Consider the following 22858-nt stretch of genomic DNA (forward strand, 5'->3'; position numbering starts at 1 on the left):
TGGACCACATCCGCAATCATTTACTACAACATAGTGTGTATAGCAAATCCAAATTGTATTAAGGTTAACTAATGGGTGGTCATCATCATTTTACCTTTTTTTAAAAATACTACATTCGTTTCATATTATAAGATTTTTCAGTCTTGTCTAAATTCATCAATTGATGGATACATATAATTTATATTTATGTCTAGATTCATTAGCATCCATATGAATCTAGACAAGGTTAAAAAGTCTTACATTACGAAACGGAGAGAGTATCACACATAAAACATCTTTTCTGTTATTTTACTAGTGGCGGTGGGCATTGCACACGAAATGAATAAACATCTCCTTTAACACTGTATATATCCCACCATGACGCTCCACATCGTACCTGCGGATAGAGAGAGGGAGAGGTAGACTCGGAAACCATTTGATTCGAGGGCGCATCGGTGTCGATCGATCGATCACACGCCACCGCTCGGGGTTGCGTCGTTGTCGGCCACGCACCACGAGTGCGCGCGAAGAGTGAGAGAGCGAGCCGAGAAATTATAAAAACGAAGCTGAAACGGGGACCGGGCAGAGATCGATGGATCAGTAGCCACTCAGGCTTAGGAGAGCGAGAGCGAGCACAGCTGAGGGAAGCACAGTTGATGGCGGCGCCGGGGGCTGGAGGAGGAGAGCAGCATGATGCTGAGAAGAAGGAAGGAAGAAGCAGCAGCAGCGGCGACGACGCCGGCGCCGGCGCCGGGAATAAGCTGCCGTTCCTGCGCATGTTCAGGTACGCCGACGGCGCGGACAAGGCGCTGATGGCGGTCGGCACCGTGGCGGCGATGGCGAACGGCATGTCGCAGCCGCTCATGACCGTCGTCTTCGCGGCGGTCATCGATTGCTTCGGCGGCGCCGACGCCAGCACCGTCCTCCACCGGGTCAGCAAGGTACGCATATATAGCCGTTGGGCTTTTCTACTGTGCTCTTTTAGTGTTAGTATATTCTACTAAAGTGTATCTGGGAAATCTTGGCCATTGATTTAGAGTTTTACTAAGAGTAGAAAAAAATATTTTACTGATGTGGCATTATAAATAGATATAGTTTTTTGAATTGAAAAATAAACTGTCTAAATCATATATATGGAGCTCTTTTAAGGTGCTCTATCTCTAATCATCAATCAATCTTTGACCATTGATTCATTTTATTTATTTTCACATCTTAATTAATTAAAGACAACATACAAGGAAAGAATTAATATGCATAATCATGCTTTTTAAATTTAAAGCATGCAAGCATAGAATGTGCAACAATTATTGAACTTTATATAGTAAATAGACCGTGGTTTTAAATACAGAAAATTATACATGAAATAAAAAAATATTTTTTTTTGAATTTTGATATATTTGAATCTTTTTGTCAAAAAATTGATAGTACAATATTAATTTGAATTGCACATGTCTAAGTAATGTAAGTGCATATAACTTTGAAGATTTAAAATTACCTTTTACACACAATAATACTAATTTGAAAAAGAAGACAACCATATTTAAATATTAAATATAATTCAGATTTATAGTAGTTAAATATATTAAAATTTTAATTCAAAATGGGTGCATTTATTTTTATTTTATAGAACTATGAATTTCAATATTCAATTAAGAAAACATCAATGTATTCATTATCAGTCTACAATAGTTACCTTCGATAGCATTAAAATTTCAATAAATGATGTTTAACCATGGAGTAAAAGCAATTGTAGACCTTGGATCAATAGACAATGGATGGTTTAAAATATATTTGGTGTACCATAAAATATCCAATGTGGTGCCGATCACCGATCAAAACACACACATGATAGTTATGGCAACTCTGATAGATCCTGGGGCACGCTCTGGTACGCTCGTATGTTTGCCCACATAAACGAATAGAAATTTCTCCAAACGGTTTAAGTGGATGAAAATTTTTCTATGTTTAATCTAAATCTTTGTGAGAGAGGGGTGTGCGTGGGATGAGGGGGTTGAATACCTTGGGAACGTATAACCTCGTTTCATAGACACCACTAAACTGTTATAAAGAATTGAATACGGAATGGTGAATTATATTATGATTTCATATTTCAACCTACAATGGGTTATGGTATTATATTTCACCCAACAAATATGGAAGGCTAAATTCTATCGACAAATTTAGTCACACTAAATGTTCAAGAAAGTTAAATATGGTATGATAATTAGTTGACTTCTTCTAACTAAATAATTTAGATGACATGCATAAAACACGGTATATGTCCAAATATTAAGATGTGAAACGAGTTTCCCTTGTGACCTTCAGATTGGTATAGAAACAAAAGAGCTCTCTGATTCCAGTTTGTGCCTCTATAAGACTAACTTTCACTAACATTATCTTTTCTTGTTTTTTACCCTAACATTATCCTTTTATATATCCAGGTTGTTCTGTATTACATCTACTTGGGAGTGGGAACATCAATTGCTTCTTTTCTCCGTAAGAATGCTTAATCTCAGACTATATGTTGGGGTATGTAAAACACCAATTAACAAGGTGCCTCATAGTACATCTTACTGACGTAGATAAGAGAAGGGTGAGAGAGAAAGGACACATGCACAAGTATGTAATGAGAACAGACTACAATTGAGTGACACTACTTGTATTATCTGTCTCTTGCATATGCCTGCAATCAGAAAGCAATTTTACCAGAAGTATTCTATTTATAAATTTTCTACTACCATTTGGAAAAGTTAAGAAATGAAAAAAAAAAGATGTTTAGTTGGGTTAAACATTCACATATAGCAGAATCTCATATGAGTGCTCCACATTTACCTATTCCAGAGGTGTCATGTTGGACAATGGCTGGAGAAAGGCAGTCAGCACGCATTCGATCGTTATACCTTGAATCTGTTCTCAGACAAGACATTGCATTCTTTGATGTGGAGATGACAACTGGAGAAGCTGCTGCCCGAATGTCTGCAGACACTGTACTGATCCAAGATGCCCTCGGTGAGAAGGTAACAAGACAATAGGTCGAAATGAAACCAAAAGATCTCTTCAAAAAGAAAAAAAAGGAACAAAAAAACGTACGAAAACTTCCTTTCGACCACTGTTTGAAAAGCCCATTTCTTTGGGTAAATTGTAAATTTGTTGGTAGTTTAAATAGTTATTACCACTAAAAAATTACAACAATGCCAACCCGAACTTTTATTATAGCGTCACCCTTGCAATATAGAAAAAACAGTAGCAAATGTGCAAAAACCTCTTTTTCTCCTCAAAAGTAGCATTCACTATAAAGATGGGTCTTTAGTGATACTGTGTAATTAATTAGCGGCAAGACACAATGTTTTCTAATGGCAAACAAGAATTGTCTAGTTTCCGGTAAATGGATTTTCATGCTCACGACACAATGCAAAGATCTAATGTAAAAAAGTAAAATCTTTACTTCTCATGTCCAGGTAGGAAAGTACATAGAGGTTTTGACAGCCTTCGCTGGTGGTTTTATCATCGGATTCATAAGAGGATGGATGTTGGCCCTTGTCGTGATGGCTTGTATACCTCCAAGTATTTTCTCTTTTGCAATAGTCTCTCGATTACGGGCTCAAGTATCTGGAAGGACACAAGCATCATATAGCAAAGCAGGGAATGTTGTTGAGCAGACCATTGGATCTATACGAACGGTATGCTCTAATGTTTTCAAATTATGACAAATAACAATGGTTAGTTGCAACTATTTAACATAGGAAACATGTAAAAAACAGGTTGTCTCCTTCAATGGAGAGAAGAGAGCAATTGCAATGTACAACAATCTCATAAAAAAGGCATACAAGGCTACTATCATGGAAGGGATTGTCAGTGGTTTTGGCGTAGGCTGCATCTTTTTTGTTGTCTACTGCAGTTACTCTCTTGCATTTTGGTATGGCGCTAAGTTAATCATCAGCAAAGGCTATACTGGAGGGCAGATCATCAATGTCGTATTTGCAATTTTGACTGGTTCAATGTAAGTTTCCTAATAGTCGACTGTGTGACATGATATGCTAGGTCACACCAGTACTTAGACTAGAAAACAGGGTGGGGGTGTAACATCTTTTATTGATTGGAACGAATAGTATTTCTTTCTTATGTTCAGAGGTTGGGAAGTGGGAACATCTTTTCCTTTTTTGTGATTAAGTTGAGAAGCAACTACAGTAGAACCTTTTACTAGCTATATTGATTTAGTTTCTGAGCTACCATGTTATTGTCATGTAAAAAACTAAGGTATGCTAGGTACTCTATGCCTACTTCTACAATAATTAGAGTTGCCATATGTAGAAGTCAAGGCGACTAATGTTAAACCAAAAAAAAAAAAAATTAAATCAAACTACATGTCACAACTATTTTGTTATAAGTATAGATTTGGTAAAGCTTTATAATTGTCATCACAGATGGAGGACTCCATGCCTACGTATAGATAAGAGCTACTACAGTTCTCTTTATAGAGATTTCCTTTTATGGATACAACTATTTTTTCATGCAATTATCAAACTATTACGAATTTACAATGTTAACCTGCTATTATCCTAAATACCAATATTCTCAACGATATTACTTTTGTGGCACAAGAAAATATGAAACTTGTTCAACTCAAAATGAACCTAAAGCTTCGTGACTAAGATAACAATATAGTGAGGATGGTCCTAAAATACAGTTTATTATTTGGTAAACTGTGAAAGTAACTGAGGCATTTTTTTGACGTTTTTTTTTGACACTAACGCATCTTTTGATCTCAACAGGGCTATAGGTAATGCATCACCCTCTATTTCTGCTATTGCAGAAGGTCAATCTGCAGCTCACAGGTTATTCGAAATAATCAACAGAAAACCAAAGATTGAGATCACTGACACTTCTGGAATAATGTTAGAAGATATCAAGGGGGATGTTGAACTCAAGGACGTGTGTTTTAGCTACCCTGCAAGGCCTGAACAGCTGATACTTGATGGCTTAAGTCTACAAGTACCTAATGGTACTACAATGGCAATAGTTGGGCAGAGTGGAAGCGGCAAATCAACAGTAATTAGTCTGGTAGAGAGATTCTATGATCCACAGGCTGGTGAAGTGTTGATAGACGGAATCAACATCAATACCTTGAAACTAAACTGGATAAGAGGAAAAACGAGTCTTGTTAGCCAAGAACCATTGCTTTTTATGACCTCCATCAAAGATAACATAACCTATGGTAAAGAAAATGCTACCGACGAAGATATCAAGAGAGCAGCTGAGCTTGCCAATGCAGCAAACTTCATTGATAAGTTGCCTAATGTAGTTCCTAGAAACACCATTTGTTTTCAAAAGTAGCTTTTATAGTTTATTGCAATTAGCTGCTCATCTTATATTCATTGTTCACATGGTACAGGCATATGACACAATGGTGGGTCAACATGGTGCTCAGCTTTCTGGGGGGCAGAAGCAAAGGATTGCTATTGCAAGAGCAATCCTTAAAAATCCAAAAGTCCTCCTGTTGGATGAAGCTACTAGCGCACTGGATGTAGAGTCTGAGAGGGTAGTTCAAGAGGCACTAAATAGGGTCATGGTAGGGAGAACTACACTCATTGTTGCCCACCGTTTGAGTACCATCAGGAATGCTGACTGCATAGCAGTGGTTCACCAAGGAAAAATAGTTGACCAAGGTAGGTCATACTTCCATACACATTACTTGGTTTTATCTGAACTAAATAATCAATGTCAATCAGAATTGATCACACAAATGAATTTGTTTCTGGTAGTTCACCAAGGATTTTGTTTCTACACTATGCATGCCACACAGGTTCCCACGATGAGTTGATAAAGGATCCTGATGGAGCTTACTCTCAGCTTATTCAGTTACAACAGAACCATAGTGAAGAAAGCCATGACGTGCAACACAATGTGTCAAGTTCAAGACTTAAAAGTAAAAGTTTGTCTTTGGAACACTCAATGATCAAAGATTCTCCTAGAAACAGAAGAAAGAACTCCACAAAATACGTTGGCTCATCTGGATCTGATGGATCACACAAGCATGTTCTTAGAGATGAACAGGAAGATAAAGAATTTGGTGACAGACAGTATCTTAAGAAAGCACCAATCAAACGCCTTTTTAATCTTAACAAGCCAGAAGCACCTATTCTCCTATTAGCCATTATAGCTGCTTTTGTGCATGGACTTCTTTTCCCGTTATTTAGTATAATGATGTCTGGTGGTATAAGAAGTTTCTATAATCCACCACACCAACTTCGAAAAGATTCTAGGTTCTGGGCATTGATGTGCATTCTGATGGCAATAATTTCTCTGGGATCGATTCAACTAGAATTTTTCTTATTTGGAATGGCTGGTGGAAAACTTATCGAACGTGTCCGTTGTTTGTCTTTTCAAAGCATCGTCCATCAAGAAGTTGCTTGGTTTGATGATCCTTCTAATTCTAGGTTTGCTACTCAAATGGATTTACATGTTACTTTCTTATATCTAACACTTTTTGAATATAAAGTTACCCTTCTAAATTTACAGCGGGTCACTTGGAGCAAAGCTGTATATTGATGCTTTGAACATCCGACGCCTCGTGGGAGATAACTTGGCCATACTAGTGCAGTGCACAGTAACACTTATTGCTGGATTTTCCATAGCATTTGCTTCTGACTGGAAGCTCACGCTGATCATCATGTGTCCGATTCCTTTGGTGGGTTTGCAGAATTATGCACAAGTGAAGTTCTTGAAAGGGTTCAGTGAAGATGCTAAGGTTAAGACAAAGTTCCCATTATGAACAGAGACATTTCTGCTTTTCATATATAAAACCCACAGACAATCCTAATATTTTTTTTCACATTTGATGTGTGTTTTGTTAGATGGGATGCCATTTGGCATTACAACTGATATTCCAGGATTGCCATCAACAAAATAAGTTTTCCCCCCAAAATATTAGTAAATGTTTGTTTCCCTAACTGCTAGTATTTCTACAGGTGATGTATGAAGATGCAAGTCAAGTTGTAACTGAAGCAATTGGTAGCATTAGGACTGTAGCGTCTTTCTGTGCAGAGAAGAGAGTAATTAAAACATACAACCAAAAATGCCAAGCTTCAATGAAACAGAGTATTAGAAGTGGAATGGTTGGAGGCTTGGGTTTCAGCTTCTCACAACTAATGGTGTATCTGACATATGCTCTTTGTTTCTATGTTGGTGCACAGTTTGTACATGGGGGAAAATCCACCTTTAAAGATGTCTTCAGGGTAAGAGATACACATTTGGTATCACTTATATAAGGCTGCTCTTATTCGATGACAATATGTTGCTCGGGTACTTGCTTTGCAGGTTTACTTTGCTTTGATTTTCACAGCTTTTGGAATTTCCCAAACAAGTGGGATGGCATCGGATTCAGCAAGAGCCCACGAATCTGCGGCTTCCATATTAGCTGTCATAGACAGAGAGTCCAAAATTGACTCAAGCAAGGATGAAGGCATAATACTAGAAAAGGTTGATGGCAAAATAGATTTGAACCATGTGAACTTCAAGTACCCATCCCGCCCAGATGTCCAAGTTTTCTGTGATTTTACTTTGAGCATCCCCTCTGGAAAGGTAAGAGTTAATTTGATACTTCTAGTTGTGTTTTCTTTATTTACAAGGAAAAATCACAGATATTGTGCTAAAAAGGCAATGTTGGAGTGCTTTATTTTAGGAGGAAAATCTTGTGCTTCGTACAAATACTGCATCTATATGCTTTTTAATGTAGGGTGTCTACTCAAATCTAACATAAATTTTCACAAAATTTGTTATCACAGACTAAAAACAGACATGGACACTTTAGGCTTGGTAGTTCCTGCAGTATGTTAGATTGCTCCGATCTTGCCTTCTAAATTTCATTGAGCAGGACAGGAGCACCAAATGTCTTTCCAATGAAAACTAACAATAATATAAATTTCTTTGTATCCATATTTCCCTTTACAGTTAAACTTGTACTGACAGAGTGGCAAGTTATAAACCAATTTTCATTTGCAGACTGTCGCACTTGTTGGAGAGAGTGGCAGTGGCAAGTCTACAGTAATTGCTTTGCTGGAGCGATTCTATGACCCAGATTTTGGCACAATCTCACTAGATGGAGTAGAGCTTAAAAACTTAAAATTGAGTTGGTTAAGGGACCAAATGGGACTGGTAAGCCAAGAACCAGTGCTTTTCAATGACACAATTCATGCCAACATAGCATATGGAAGTAAAGGACAAGCAACCGAAGAAGAGATTATAGCTGTTGCTAAGGCAGCCAATGCTCATGAGTTCATATCGAGTTTACCTCAGGGATACAGGACTACTGTTGGAGAGAGAGGAACACAACTATCTGGTGGGCAAAAGCAACGGATAGCTATAGCAAGGGCCATATTGAAGGACCCAAGAATACTTCTACTGGATGAGGCTACAAGTGCCCTAGATGCCGAATCAGAGCGCATTGTTCAAGATGCACTGGATCAAGTTATGGTAAGCAGGACCACCATTGTGGTAGCACATCGCCTGTCCACGATTAAAGGGGCAGATATGATTGCAGTCATCAAAGATGGTTCAATCGCTGAAAAGGGAAAGCATGACTCCCTCATAAGGATCAACGGTGGAGTCTATGCATCACTGGTAGAACTACACTCAAAGACGGCATAAGATATGTATCTTTTTTCTTCCCTAGAGCAGTTCATCTACAACGTGGAAAAATGCATACAATATTTTGCATTAAAGATGTATGGAACGCCATGAATCGCCTATACTTCGGGTTCTGTTAGGCCTAAAACAGCACAGTTAAGATTGCGCAATAATTTGTTTTCGTGGTTTCAGGGCATTAGAAGATAGATGCATATAGTACCAAAAAAGAACATATCACGCATTCCCTTAGGATTAATTAGATCCATACCATTATAAATTTGCATGTTTTGAAAATACCATTACTATTCAAATAATTGGAAGGATGCCCTACAATGATATTTTTCATAACAGACAAACTTATAATGATATAGATCCAATTAACCCTTGAGTTTACTACTTCAATCACTATCTACAAGGAAAAATTCCACGGAAATGATGAGCAGCGATATTTCTACCGACTACAAATGTTCCACCAGACGACAAATAATCACACCAGACGCCCTAAGTTTAAGCTACAAGAAGGAAAACTTCAAAGCAATTTTCCCAACTAGATTTGCGAGAAAGCAATAAATCCCACATCAAAGTGCAGGTGCCACCAACTTGCGATTTAGATTTTAAGAGAGAAGATTCAGTAGGGGGGGGGGGTTACCGTTGGTACGTCGAGGAGAATGGCGGACCTTCCCTTGCGGCAGGCTATGGCGCCCGCCGTAGCTATCCCGACATCCCGTGGCGCGAGAGCACCGCCTTCTTCTTCGTCGTCCCTCCTCCCCGAGCCGCCGAGGAAAGGAAGCGGCCATGGCTGCGGCGTCGATGGTACGCTCCGCCGCGCCGGCCGGCATGTTGGGGGGAGGCGCGTCTCCGTGGCCCATTATCTGTCCTGGGCCCCTCGGGCTGTGGGCTTGTAGGCCTGGCCCATTAACTGACCTGCTCAACCGCGGCGACAAGCACAACCAGCCACAAGGCGGCGAGGCGAGGAGCCGAGGAGGGGTTAGGGCCGACTGGGCGAGCGGCGCCGGCACCGGCGCCGTCTACCTCTCCTAGCCCTACACAAGGCCACGAGGGGGCGGCGCCGGTGGCGGCCGGTGGCGTGGGCCGTGTGGCAGCCGGTGGGAGACGCTGGATGCAGCGAGGAGACGCCGGCATGAAGACAATACCGACGACAAAAAGGACCAAAAAAACCTGCAAGTAAGTAGCGGATTTGGGCATTTGGATATTGATTGCGTGATTGGTTGGCTAGAACAGAGTATGAGATAAATTGTTTGGTCAATTGGGAGTAGTGGCTATGGTGGAACTGCCTCGTCTGCAACAATGTAGAGATGGGTCAAGAGTCTAAGAACAAATATTGACAAGTAAAAAATGGCCTTGTGTGCAATGCTTTAGAAATGAATCAGGAGTAAGAACAAATATCGACCCTTAATAAGGCACACACTGAAAATAAGTACTACAAAGCCAATGCAACAATCTACCAAAAAACACCCTAGTCTTGCATCCACCTCTCAAATCACAAGCAGCTAGAATGTCTGGCCAGATGGGTTGTACAGATAGTAGAAATAAATGGGTACATCATTTTACTCGGAACTAGAGCGGAGTTGTACAAGTGAAGCATATGCTCCATCCTTGATCTGCATCAGTGCTTCATGCTTTCCCTTTTCTGCAATTATTCCTTCCTTGAGGACTGCAATCATATCAGCCCCTTTGATTGTGGAGAGGCGGTGTGCCACTACAATGGTAGTCCTGCTGACCATGACTCGATCCAGTGCATCTTGAACAATGCGCTCCGATTCTGCATCCAGAGCACTGGTTGCCTCATCAAGTAGCAGTATCTTAGGGTCCTTTATGATGGCCCTTGCAATTGCTACCCGCTGTTTTTGCCCACCGGATAGTTGCATCCCTTTCTCACCTACCATTGTGTCATATCCTTGTGGCAGGCTTGATATGAACTCATGGGCGTTTGCTGCCTTGGCCACGGCCATGACCTCTTCCTCAGTTACCTCGCCGTGTTTCCCATATGTTATGTTTTTACGGATTGTGTCATTGAAAAGCACTGGCTCTTGGCCTACAAGCCCCATCTGATCCCTCAACCAGCTGACTTTTAAGCATCTAATTTCGACTCCATCTAGTGAGATAATACCAGAATCAGGATCATAGAAACGCTCTAATAAAGCAATTATCGTGGACTTCCCACTACCGCTCTCTCCAACAAGTGCTATGGTCTGTCCAAAAGGAAGAAAAATCCTTTAATCATAACTATTTTAGTGCACTAAAAATGCTGAGATGCTAAAAATAAAGTGGCCAAAGTTGTGTATCAGCATATATATGATGTCATGGAAGTGGATGGGTCACATCCATTTTGAACCATCTGCTATTAGTTTTATGTAAATAGTTCAATAATCAAGTTGATTTTCTGATGGAAATTTTGGGCATGGCAATAGTTGCGAGAAGCCAAGAAATAGGAAAAAGGAAGACAAATAGGTGCTTGTAGGATCATACCTTTTGGGAAGGAATGTGCAAGGTAAAGTCACTGAATATTTGAACATCAGGGCGTGATGGGTACTTGAAACTGACATTATTGAAATCAATGCTGCCAGTGACATTCTCCATTATCATTCCCTCCTCGCTATTTGAGTCAATCTTGGACTTCCGGTTTAGAATATTAAAAATGGAAATGGCAGAATCCCTTGCCTTTGTTGCATCAGAAGACAATGCACTTGACTGTGAAACACTTTTAGCTGCCAAACCTAAAGCAAAGAAAACCTGAAAAGTATCCAGCTCATTTATGAATGATAATAAAATTAAAATTCCTAGGTTACTGCTACTTGAAATACTTTAGGATTTCTTACTTTGAAAACATCTGAAAAAGTAGATTTTCCCTGACTTATGAACTTTGCACCAACATAGAAGCAAATACTGAAAGTCAGAAATAACATCAAGGATGAGAAACCAAAGCCAATCCCTCCAACAATTCCACTTCGAATTCCCTGTTTTCTTAAAGCTTCACACTTATTGTTGTACATTGCAACCACTTTTTTCTCTGAGCAGAAAGATGCTATAGTTCTGATGCTACCTACTGCTTCTGCGGCAACTTGGTTTGCATCCTCATACATCTCCTGTATAATAAGATCTTATTATCAAGGCAATCAATTTAATTCAAGAATCACTTGTGGAGATCTTTCTCAATAAAATAACAAGCACATTTTTACAGTTGTAAGTTTTAATATATCACCTTAGATTGCTTGCTAAATCCCTTCAAGAACTTAACCTGGGCATAGCCCTGTGCACCCATTAAAGGAATTACACATGTGATGATCAGTGCAAGCCTCCAATCTGCTGCAAAAGCTATGACAAAGCCAGTGATTAATGTAGCTGTAGCCTGGACTATAAGGGCCAGGTTATCTCCTACTAAATGCCGGACATTCAATGCATCGACTGAGAGCCTTGTTCCAAGTGCCCCACTGTAAAAAATAAAATGGCCTCTGAGCACTGGAGTAAATATATGTTTATAGAAGATAAAATGGTAAAAGTGCATCTGAGTATCACACCTGGAATTTGATGGGTTGTCAAACCAAGCGACCTCTTGGTGCATAATCCTTTGAAATGACAGTGTGCAGACACGCTCTATAAGCTTTCCACCAGCAATTCCAAAAAAATAATATTCTACTGGTATTGAAATAAAACAAGCAACCCCCAGAACAACAAACATCAATGCCCAAAATCTAGAATCTTTTTGCAGCTTATCTGGTGGTTCATAGAAAGATTTTAGAACACCTGGCATTATTATACCAAATAATGGGAAAATGACTCCATGCACTGAAGCTGCTATGGAACCTAGCAGAAGAACTGGCACTTCTGGCCTATTAAGATTAAAAAGCCATCCAATTGGTGTTTTCTTAACGGCCTCACTGTCCGAGTGCTCTACCTTTTGTTGTTCGCTTGTGATTTTGTCCTCATCTATATCTACAGGCAATCCTAAGGAATTCTTCAAGGAATACGTACTGCTCTTGCTGAGAGAATCTTTAGTTCTTGACCGTCTGAATGACACACTAGTACTTTTTGATCTGGAATGTGGTAGTTTATGCCTTTCACCACGCAGCCTAACCAGCTGGGAGTAAGCCCCATTGGGATCCTTCACCAGTGCATCATGATGACCTGTGTATACAGGATATGTTTTGGGATAATGAATCATTTAAGTTTGATAATAGAAAACTTATGTAATTAAAAAATTAGTGCATTTTCAAGTTAATTCAACCTTGTTCAACTATTTTTCCTTGCTGGACGACTGTGATGCAATCTACATTCCTCACAGTGCTCAAGCGATGAGCGACAACGAGTTTGGTTCTTTGTACCATCATTCTATTTAGTGCCTCCTGAACTATCCTCTCAGACTCCACATCAAGTGCACTTGTTGCTTCATCTAGCAAAAGTATTTTTGGATTTTTAAGGATGGCTCTTGCAATTGCAATTCTCTGTTTTTGTCCTCCAGAAAGCTGAGCACCGCGCTGGCCAACTAATGTATCATAACCCTGGTATGACATGCAAACATTTTTAGTTGATTATTTCAGTAACATACAGTTTAATTCAGTTACTGTTTCCTTTCTTACATTAGGTAACTTGTCAATGAAATTTGCTGCATTTGCAAGCTTGGCAGCTCTCTTGATCTCTTCAAGTGTTGCATCCTCTTTACCATATGTTATGTTATCTTTAATGGAGGTCATAAAAAGCAGAGGTTCTTGGCTAACAAGACCGATCTTCCCTCTTATCCAGTCAAGTCTAAGTTTCTTGATGCTAATTCCATCTATCAAAACTTCGCCTGACTGTGGATCATAGAATCTTTCAACTAGGCTGATTACTGTTGACTTGCCACTTCCACTCTCTCCAACTATAGCCATTGTTGTTCCACTCGCTACTTGTAATGACAATCCATCCAATATCAACTTCTCAGGTCTTGCAGGGTAGTGAAAGTACACATCCTTTAGCTCAATATCCCCATTCATATCTTCTAAAACCATCCCAATGTTATCATCTGAATCTATATCTGGCTTCCTCTCAATTGTTTTGAACAAGTGTATGCTGCAGATTGACCTTCAACTACTGCAGCGAATGCAGGTATTGCATCACCTAATGAGCTGTCACAAACAATTCAAAAGTGCCATTTTCAGAATATTATCATACCATATCCAATGATAAAATTATAATGATCCCTTTGTTGTTTCACACAAAGATGCTGATTGAACTCTTGCACGTCCAGTTTGTTGAGTAAACAGTTATAGAAAGAAAGCAATTCACATTTAACTATTGAGGTCTTACAATTCATAGCTAGTTAGTTGGTGGGTTATACGCATGTGCGAAACGTACATCTTTCAGCTTAATGTGTTATTTAGGACAAATAGCAAGTTATGCAGGTAAGTCAATGAAATCCAATGCAATTGTATACATATGATATATAATGTACTTCTCAGGTCAATATAGCATTTGTATAGTTTTGCTGTTAGCGCAGAACATATCGATTAAACCCACTCTTGCAATTGCTAATGGTACCCTGCTTTATATATTAGGTACATACGTCTATTCTTACTTCATTATGCCTTTTAGTAACTGGATAAATAACTAGTAGATATGTCTGCCTAAAATGGTTATGGAACCAAGTGATTTGAGCTTATAATCAAACTTTAATTTCAGTCCATACTGTTTACAAGAAACATATTAATTTCATGCACCGACAATTAGCATTTTGTAAATAGTAATTAATATATTGAAAGTAATTCAAGGTAATACTGTAAATCATCTTGAAAGCCTGAAATTTATTACTAAAAAAAACTTAGAAAGGAACACAAGCGCCGTGTGCACTTATAGAAATTGCATGGTTATAGAAAACGGCCTTCTTGATTATGAAGTAATGGAATTATCTTGTTATATTTCCTTCAATTCAAATTATACATGAATAGATTTGAGGCTCATGATTATACTAATGGGCATGTATTTTGGTATCACCAGTGGAGTTTTCACTGACAGGATTGCCGAAACTTACGTTGCACCGGTTAACACGGTAAACATGATGGTAATGATCCTTCCTCCCGTGTAACCTTTCTCAACGATTAGCTTTCCACCGTACCAGAAGGCTAATCCATAGCTGCCAAATGTGATGAACAACATACAGCCCATGCCAAAGCCTGTGATAATGCCTTCCTCGATGGTAGTCTTGTATGCCTTTTTTATGAAATTACTGTACATTGCTATCGCCTTCTTCTCACTGTTGAAGGACACAACCTGCTAACACGAGATATTTATCAAACTTGTCTGCTAATCCAAGAAAAAAGGAGACTGTCCTGTAATATTATTAAACAATTAATATATTGTGAACTCACTGTTCTTATAGATCCAATGGTCTGTTGAACTGTGTCCCCAGCATCACTATATGATGTTTGTCTCTTGCCAGAAACTCTAGTTAGGGCCTGTGCAAAAACTGCTCCGGCAATAGCAATTAATGGTAGCGATGTTAGCATGACAAGAGTGAGCAGCCATCCTCTTGCGAATGCTATGATAAAGCTGCCAATGAAGCTTGACGACAGTTGTACAAGCTTCCCTGCCTGTAAAGGGCAAGTTTAAGAATCCAAGAACACATCAGCAACCACAAGATGCACCTTACTGCCTGATTATAAGAGATAATACACTTCGTTAATATGAAAACTTATCCTTGTTATATATATTTTCCTAAATATGCAAATAATTATGCGTGCCATCAACTTATGTGTCTCCACACTTTTGTCTTCACTGTGATGAAAATATATGTTTTTCAGTAGCAGTTTAGTAAATATTATGTTCCTTACAAGGAGTTAGGTATCCAGTACTCCATTCTATATTGTACACCTTTTTTTTGCCATGTCTATTTTTATCCCTGGATCAATGTCTATATTTTATATTTGTGTTTATATTCATTAGTTTTCATTTGAATTTGTGAAAAATCTAGAACATCTTATAATGTTAAACGGAGCTAATATTACCTTCTCACCAAGACCACCTTGAATCATGAGGGTATCACTAGACATTCTAGAAACTGCTTCGCCGGTTGTCATCTCTGTGTCAAAGAATGCAATATCCTGCCTCAGAACTGCTTTCAGGTATAAAGAACGGATGCGGGCAGACTGCCTTTCTCCTGCCATCGTCCAGCATGACATCTCTGGGACAAATCAAGGTGAGCCCTTTTACTTGCAGTTGTAGCAGTAGAGTGTGATATACTCACTCTGATCCTAAATGAATGTCATTTTAGCCTTCTTAATTCTTTGATAAATATAAATAGTTGTTTTCAATTATTGTGCCAAAATCTAAAACGACATATATTTGGGATCAGAAGGTTTTAACTGAACATATTAGATCAAAGATTCTGAGAATTATATGGTTAGGGAATGAAGTTGGTACTTCTCAAGGGATGAGTTCATGATGATGTTTTACTATGCTAGTGTATCACAGTTGAGAATTGCACCACTTGGAATGCCCTCCCTTCCACCCAAAGAACTGTATTTTTCACCTATCATATTCATACCAATATAAAAGCAAAAAGACTAGAATATCCTCTACTTTATCAAGTCATAATACAATTGTCTTGAACTTTACCAAATTTCAATGCACTTGTTTCCTTTTTTTCACAAATGCTAGTGCAACGGTTGATCAAAGATGAAACTTATTTTGGACAAAACAGCATGGGATAAGAATGATCTTATTTATTAACTGAAAAGTAGGATGTTAATAATGAATATTGTGTTTTGGTGATCGCCCATCCATGCAAGAACAGAGTAATTACTTGTCCTAATTACACACGATATATCCTACAAAATTCTTATTGACTTGTGGATACTCTGAAATCCTATTAATAGAAGTCTTACTTTATGCTTTGGAGTCTAATGAAGGAATAGGAAAAAAATAGATATTGAAAGACTTCTGAATACTGTTTTCCTATAAATTCCCTTTCTGGGTACTATGTATTTTTCACATCCATAATCTAAGATTCTAAGCTACAGGTTCCAGTCTTTTTTCTCTTTTTCAGCGAAAGGGGCAGGAATTGTCAAATGCATTAGATTATTACAAACTTACAATCAATCAAAAATAGAATAGGCGTCTCGTCTTTTCAGTTATGCTTATACTTATAAGCCAAAATTTAAATTTAGAGTTTGTTTTTGAGATTTTTTATCGTAGTTTATTTATCAGCATTTTCTTTTAGGTCTAATAACATGTATATAAAAATTCTATCCATAAATTATTTTTTAAAATTGTTAATAGGTGGTTTTCCTTATACTTCTTAAAAGCCAAATGACGAGGCTGTAGGACCATACATCTCTCTTTTACTTACGGAGAAAGGAGGCAACTAACGTTCCAATGCCCAGATATATGAAGTTCAAGACAACCTGGAGGCCAGAGGAAGAAGAAGATCCAGCGTTAAATTTGTCACACCATCACTGATCGAGCGGCACCGGCACGGCACAGTCACTCACCTTGGTCACGCTGCGGAGGACGGTGCTGCTGCTGCTGTCGCCGAAGGAGTTGATGACGTTGCCGAAGAAGACCGACATGAGCGGCTCCGACATGCCGTTGGCAACCGCGCCCACCGTGCCGAGCACCATCAGCAGCACGTCGAGGCGGTCGGCGTACCGGAACATGCCGAGCAGCGGCACCTTCTTCGTCATCGCCGTCGCTGCCGCATCCTTGGTCTCCCGGCCATCTCTGCCTCTGCCTGTATCGTCCATTTTCTCGCCGGCCGGCTAGCTCTAGCTCGCTCGCTCGCTCTAGCTAGCTGCTATATGAAAATCATTGGGTGGTGGAGTGTACTGCTGCATATATAACGGTATTCACAATGTAAGCCACTCAATTTGAGTGGTCTCAAGACCACGTAAGCTGAGATCATGCTAAGTGGGGTCTAAGTGCTGCCCTCCCCCTACAATCGGTACCACCTTTCTCTCCCTCTCCATGGAGAAGATTGGGCACCGTCCTCTCTCCTATAATGTACGAGAAAATATCCAAAATTTTAGTGAAAAGTTCTCGAGATATTTTATATTTGGTCCTCCTTGGTTCTTTTAAAAATCTGAGCTCTTTAAGAAGTTTCTCTTTTGATCTTTTTTTTTAAAATTCAAAGATGCTTGAATTCCCTTTTAAAAATAATGCCAGGGTTCCACAACTCCATAGAGTCCATTTGAATTCATCTTCAAATTCAAATGGCCCACAAATAAATCCTTTTGAATTTTATCTCCTTTTAATTCAGATGACATGAAACAAGTGATTTTAAACTTGTGCTCCATTGGTATCCTCTACTGGCTTTGCATCACATCAAGGTTACGTGGATATTCTCTCTCTAAAAAGCTCTCAAAAGGTTGAGTAATTTTATGATATTTGAGAAGTTACCAGGAAGTACTAAAATTTTAACGTAAAATTTGGTATCTCAACTAAGGAGGTACCAAATTGTACATTAAAATTTTGATATTTTTCAGTAGCTACTTAAGAATCGTAAAATTGCTAAAAAGGTTACGTGGGTGTCATATTGAGGTTATGTATGTGGGAATTCTCTATCTAAAAATGTTATGTGGGAATCTGAGATGGGGTTAATTATCCATTAAAATAGTGAAAATACACGCCAGTGTATACTGCACTTTGCATTGCTCTTTTTGCTCAACTGCTTTTGTCGAATCAATTGGTAATTGGTATCGCTTTGCATGAAAACTTCAGTTTATGAGTATCCGCATGGGCCATATTTATTACTATTATTACCAGTTCATTGAACGGTTACGTACAGCGTTGGATCAAGCCAATGAGGTTAGAGAGGTCTGAATAAGTTAAATAGATTTTCAGCTCTTCTTTTTAATTGATTTTTACCATAAAATTTTATAGAGGTTTTAGTATAGGCTCCCATAGTTTTAATGGGGATAGTTGGAACTCAGGTCCTGGCCGCTCCCACACTAGATCCATCCTTCGCAACTGGTTGTGTGAAAGAAATTTTTGCTACAGCTAGCCTGTTTAGGGTATCTAAAGTGTGTTTTCTTGGCTTTTTCAGTGCAAGCATCAATCCTAGATGGAAGGAATCATATTTCGATGGTCCTACAACTTGTAAGTATCAAGTTATCTAAGATCTTGCTCCGCTACCAGTTTATACGCATATACACTTAAAAGATCGTCACATCTCTCCGTGATGCAGTTTTTATTTTCAGTTATTTCACCGTCATGACAGTAAACTTCAGGGTTAGCTTCATTCTGTTTTTTCCTGGATTTTAAGTTTCTACTAGATATTTCGTGTTTTCACGATACTTTGAGCTTCATTTATGGTCAATAGGGTTGTGTTCTTTCTCGATGAAAGATGAAATATTTTTTAATTTTTTATAGCTATTTAATTATATAAACGATAAAATTTACTACAAATATGAGATGATTAACTTCTATACATAATTTTTTACAAAAAATCATCATTTTGTGTTTTTCTAGATGATAGATAATAGTTGTGTTCTTTTGTGTATGACAAATGAAGTATGAAAAGTTATCTAATTTTTAATAGTTATTTAATAGTATAAATGATAGAATTAATTATTACAAAGTTAAAAAATTTACTTTAGAAAGGTAAGATAATGAGCTTTTGTATAAAAACTTTTTGTAAAATAATACCATTTAGTAGTTCAGGCGGCATGCACACAAAAGCTGAGAAAAAATCTATGGTTAATCCAGTGGAACGAATGCAACTAAGATTATCCGATTTTTAATAGCTATTTAATAGTTTTAACGATAAAATTAACTACTGTAAAGTTAAAAATTATACTTTAGAAATATGAGATAATAAACTTCTATATAAAAGTTTTTCTAAAAATAGTTCAGAAAGCATGGGTAAAAGGCAAAGAACAAGTTGCACAACCTTAAGTTGTGTTCTTTATCGATGAAAGATTTTTTATTCTTGTGATAACTATTTAATGGCGTAAACGATGGAATTAACTAATATAAAGTTAAAAACTCTACTTTAGAAAACCCTTTTACGAAAAACAGACTGTTTAGTAATTTAAGATTGTGCACACAAAAGTCGAGAAACAAGTGAGAATAGGCTGACTCGAAGAACACAGCTTTAGAAATGTGTGCAAAAGTTAACGGAAAAAAGGCTGGCTTAAACAGGACAACCTCAAGGCTAGCCTCACTATGCAACAGAAGTGATTATTGATTGCATCATCTATGTTTTGTTGGCACCGTGTACTCTCCATTGGCCTGGCGTACATCATCTTCAGAGTTTAGGTCTTGTTTAGTTCCTAAATTTTTTTTTCAAAAACATCACATCGAATCTTTGAACATCTAAATAAAGCATTAAACATAGATGAATCAAAAAACTAATTGTACAGTTATGTGAGAAATCGTGAGACGAATTTTTTGAGACTAATTAGTCCATGATTAGCCATAAGTGCTAACCAATATGCGCTAATGACAGCATATTTATGCTCAAAAGATTCGTCTCGCGGTTTCCAGGCGAGCTGTGAAATTCGTTTTTTCATTCATGTCCAAAAACTCCTTCCGACATCCGATCAAACGTTCGATGTGACATTTCTAGAAAAAAAATTTTGCCATCTAAACACCCCTTAATGTAGTTGAAAAAAAAAACTTAGGTCAGTCAGGCATCACAACTTTTTCACGGGAAGTCACCAAGGTGATCAAATTCCCACTTGAATGTCATTTTGTCAGGTACTTTTTTTTTTTTGAACGGAGACATTTTGTCAGGTACTGCTCTTTATATATTTAAGCCATTTACAGACATCTGTCTTGAGTCTGCTGCCTAGAGTGTAACATCCTGCACACACTGTTGTAGTAGTCGCTTCTTGCATGGTTGAAGCTTGTTAAAAACAACATCGTTTCGGTGCGTCCAGATTCTCCAGAAGCACAGGATGAAGAAAGTTTTGAATTCTCTTGCGATCAGACCCGACGGTTTTGAGATGCTGTGTAGTTCCCGGACAGATGAGGTTGTGGGGGCGAAGCCCAGAGCTGACCAGAGCGCAACCGCAAACGGGCATTGGAGGAAGAGATGATCCCCGTCTTCCCAGGTTGAGTCGCAAATTGGGCACGAGGCCGAGTCTACAATTTTGTTGACGATTAGGTTGTTCCTTGTCGGCAGCCTGTCCTTTGAAAGAAGCCAGGTGAAGAAGCGCACTCTCGGTGGGGCTCTGTTTTTCCAAATAAAACCGTAGTTTGGGCCTTTATCTCCCGCTTGTAGGCTTTTGTAGCATTGTGATGTTGTCAGTTTTGTTTCCGGCTTGCCTAGGTTATGACTCCTGATGTCTGCTCCCTCTCGTAGCTGGAAAGTCTGAAGATGTTGGAGAAGTTCTTGCAGCTGTGCTTGAGCGACCGAGGATAGCCTGTGGACTAGTTGCTGTCCCGGTCCCAAACGGATTGCTTGCCTCACCGTCGTGTGTTTTGTCGTGCTGTGTGATAGTAGAGCTTTGTATTTGACAGCTAGAGGGAGATGATCCAGCCATTTGTCGAACCAGAAGGATGTGCAACGTCCGTCCATAACCGAGGAGTTGGTGAAATTTCGGTATTCTGGAAGTAATTTTGCCAGAGAATTCCAGTGATTTCCCAAATTTTCCGAGCGGCAAGGGGCTTCATTTGTCAGCTGTTTCCAGACCCAGTCGGCCCACGGTGAATCTGATTGATGAAGGTTGTGCAACCAATTTAGGAGCAAGCTTTTGTTCCGAAGGCGAAGCTTTTTTAGCCCCAACCCACCTTCTTCTTTTGATTTGCAGACGTTGTCCCAAGCCACAAGACAGTTTGCTCCCGAAACCTTGTCTTCTCCCGTCCATAAAAAAGCTCTGCGACGCTGCTCAATTTTCTCAATTATGCCCTGTGGCAAGTCTAGGACTGACATTAAGTACACCGGTACACTGTCTAGAACCGCATTGACCAGCACCGTTCTCCCTGCGTAATTCAGTAGCTTGGCTTTCCAACCCGGGAGAAACTTCTCCACCTTTTGAACTAGAGGTTGTAGTTATGAGATTTTTAGTTTTCCTGTGGACAGCGGAAGGCCGAGGTAGTTTTGGGGGAAGCTTTCTACCTTACATTGAAGAATTCTTTGGAACTCTGCGGTTTCCCTTTCACCTACGTTGATCGGAACCATGGAACTTTTGCTGAAGTTTATTGTCAACCCCGTCACTGTTGCAAATCTGTGCAGGATTTCTTTGAGAGCTGCTACTCCGGTTGTTTCTGCCTCGCACACTATTAGGGTGTCATCTGCATATTGCATGGTTAAGCAGCAGGAGCAGTTGTCGAGTGGGCATCGGACAGAGCCGTCTGTTGCAATCATCCTCTGAAGGACGTCTGCCACCAAGATGAAGAGGTAGGGCGATAATGGGTCGCCCTGACGTAGTCCTTTCCTGCAGTTGATCCAGGGGCAGCTTCAGATGATTGCCTTTCTCTTCCGTTTGTGGCAGGCCTGCACAAGCTCTGACGCAAGGATGAAGTTTTCCGTTATACTTCTCCCTTGCAAGAATCCCGTTTGGTGCCGGTCAATGAGACACGGTAGCTCTGCTTTAAGACGGTTGGCCAAGCACTTGGTTATCAATTTTAGGGAGCAGTCCTGGAGTGAGATCGGTCTAAAGCCTTCCGGTGTGTTTTCTTTTCCGGGCTTTTGGACGAGGACGATGTAATTAGAGCAGGTACAATAGTTGGCAATAAGCCAACTATAAGCATATTTTAAAGAGATAAGATGAGAGAAAGAAGAGATGTGGGCTACTAATTTGTAGTAAGCTGCACACGGGCTCCAAGACAAAATGTGTGTATGACATGTGGGATCATGTATTGATATTTTATAGATAACTATTGTATAAATTGGCTATTAGATTGACTATAGATGAATTAGAGCCAGTAGTTCTAAGCTCCGTTGATTCTCTCCAGGTCTGGGTAGCCAGTCAGGATCTGGTTAACAAAATCGAGCAGAGGGGAGGCTATTCTCGGCCACAAAGTTTTGCAGAAACCCGGTCCGAAACCGTCTGGACCGGGGGAGCTGTTTGCATCCATTCCTTTTATTGCCGAGAAAAGCTCCTCTTTTGTGACCGGCTGAGTTAGCCAGTCCAGATTTGTCCTCTCAGAGCCTTCACAGAGTTGTCTGAAGTAGCCTTGTAGGTTGGAATTCATGATGATAATTATCTTCATAGATTGGAATCGTTTTAAGTTGCTAATGACGCCATGGGATTTCTAAGAAAAAAGAGTGCATTTGACATTTGACACTTGCAAGTTACTATATAGCTGCCAATTGAAT

At 39.2% G+C, this 22858-nt stretch overlaps 2 protein-coding genes across 3 annotated transcripts; one reads left to right on the top strand and one right to left on the bottom strand.

Annotated features, from left to right (window-relative positions):
* The first annotated feature begins 393 nt into the window (after nucleotides 1-393).
* LOC102712400 (ABC transporter B family member 9-like) lies at nucleotides 394-11112 on the top strand. Of its 2 annotated transcripts, none has more exons than XM_015842039.2 (12): nucleotides 394-920; nucleotides 2421-2475; nucleotides 2821-2996; nucleotides 3438-3659; nucleotides 3741-3979; nucleotides 4752-5277; nucleotides 5372-5645; nucleotides 5783-6416; nucleotides 6499-6727; nucleotides 6948-7214; nucleotides 7297-7560; nucleotides 11037-11112. In XM_015842039.2, the coding sequence occupies exons 1-12, from the start codon at nucleotides 636-638 to the stop codon at nucleotides 11055-11057; spliced, it is 3192 nt and encodes a 1063-aa protein (XP_015697525.2). In that variant the 5' UTR covers nucleotides 394-635; the 3' UTR covers nucleotides 11058-11112. The 2 variants fall into 2 exon arrangements, with proteins under 2 accessions (XP_015697525.2, XP_006644534.3); XM_006644471.3 differs by lacking the exon at nucleotides 11037-11112 and adding an exon at nucleotides 7981-8898 and having other exon boundaries at nucleotides 460-920.
* Nucleotides 10068-17583, bottom strand: LOC102711924 (ABC transporter B family member 5-like). The gene is given in 12 exon segments (XM_040521672.1): nucleotides 10068-10817; nucleotides 11095-11358; nucleotides 11445-11711; nucleotides 11828-12750; nucleotides 12851-13124; nucleotides 13203-13666; nucleotides 13669-13727; nucleotides 14630-14868; nucleotides 14967-15188; nucleotides 15603-15778; nucleotides 16946-17000; nucleotides 17088-17583. Coding segments are annotated over 12 exon segments (3840 nt in total). The 5' UTR covers nucleotides 17340-17583; the 3' UTR covers nucleotides 10068-10172.
* Nucleotides 17584-22858: the final 5275 nt, after the last annotated feature.

Source organism: Oryza brachyantha, chromosome 1 (genome assembly GCF_000231095.2).
Source record: "Oryza brachyantha chromosome 1, ObraRS2, whole genome shotgun sequence".
Classification (NCBI taxonomy): domain Eukaryota; kingdom Viridiplantae; phylum Streptophyta; class Magnoliopsida; order Poales; family Poaceae; genus Oryza; species Oryza brachyantha.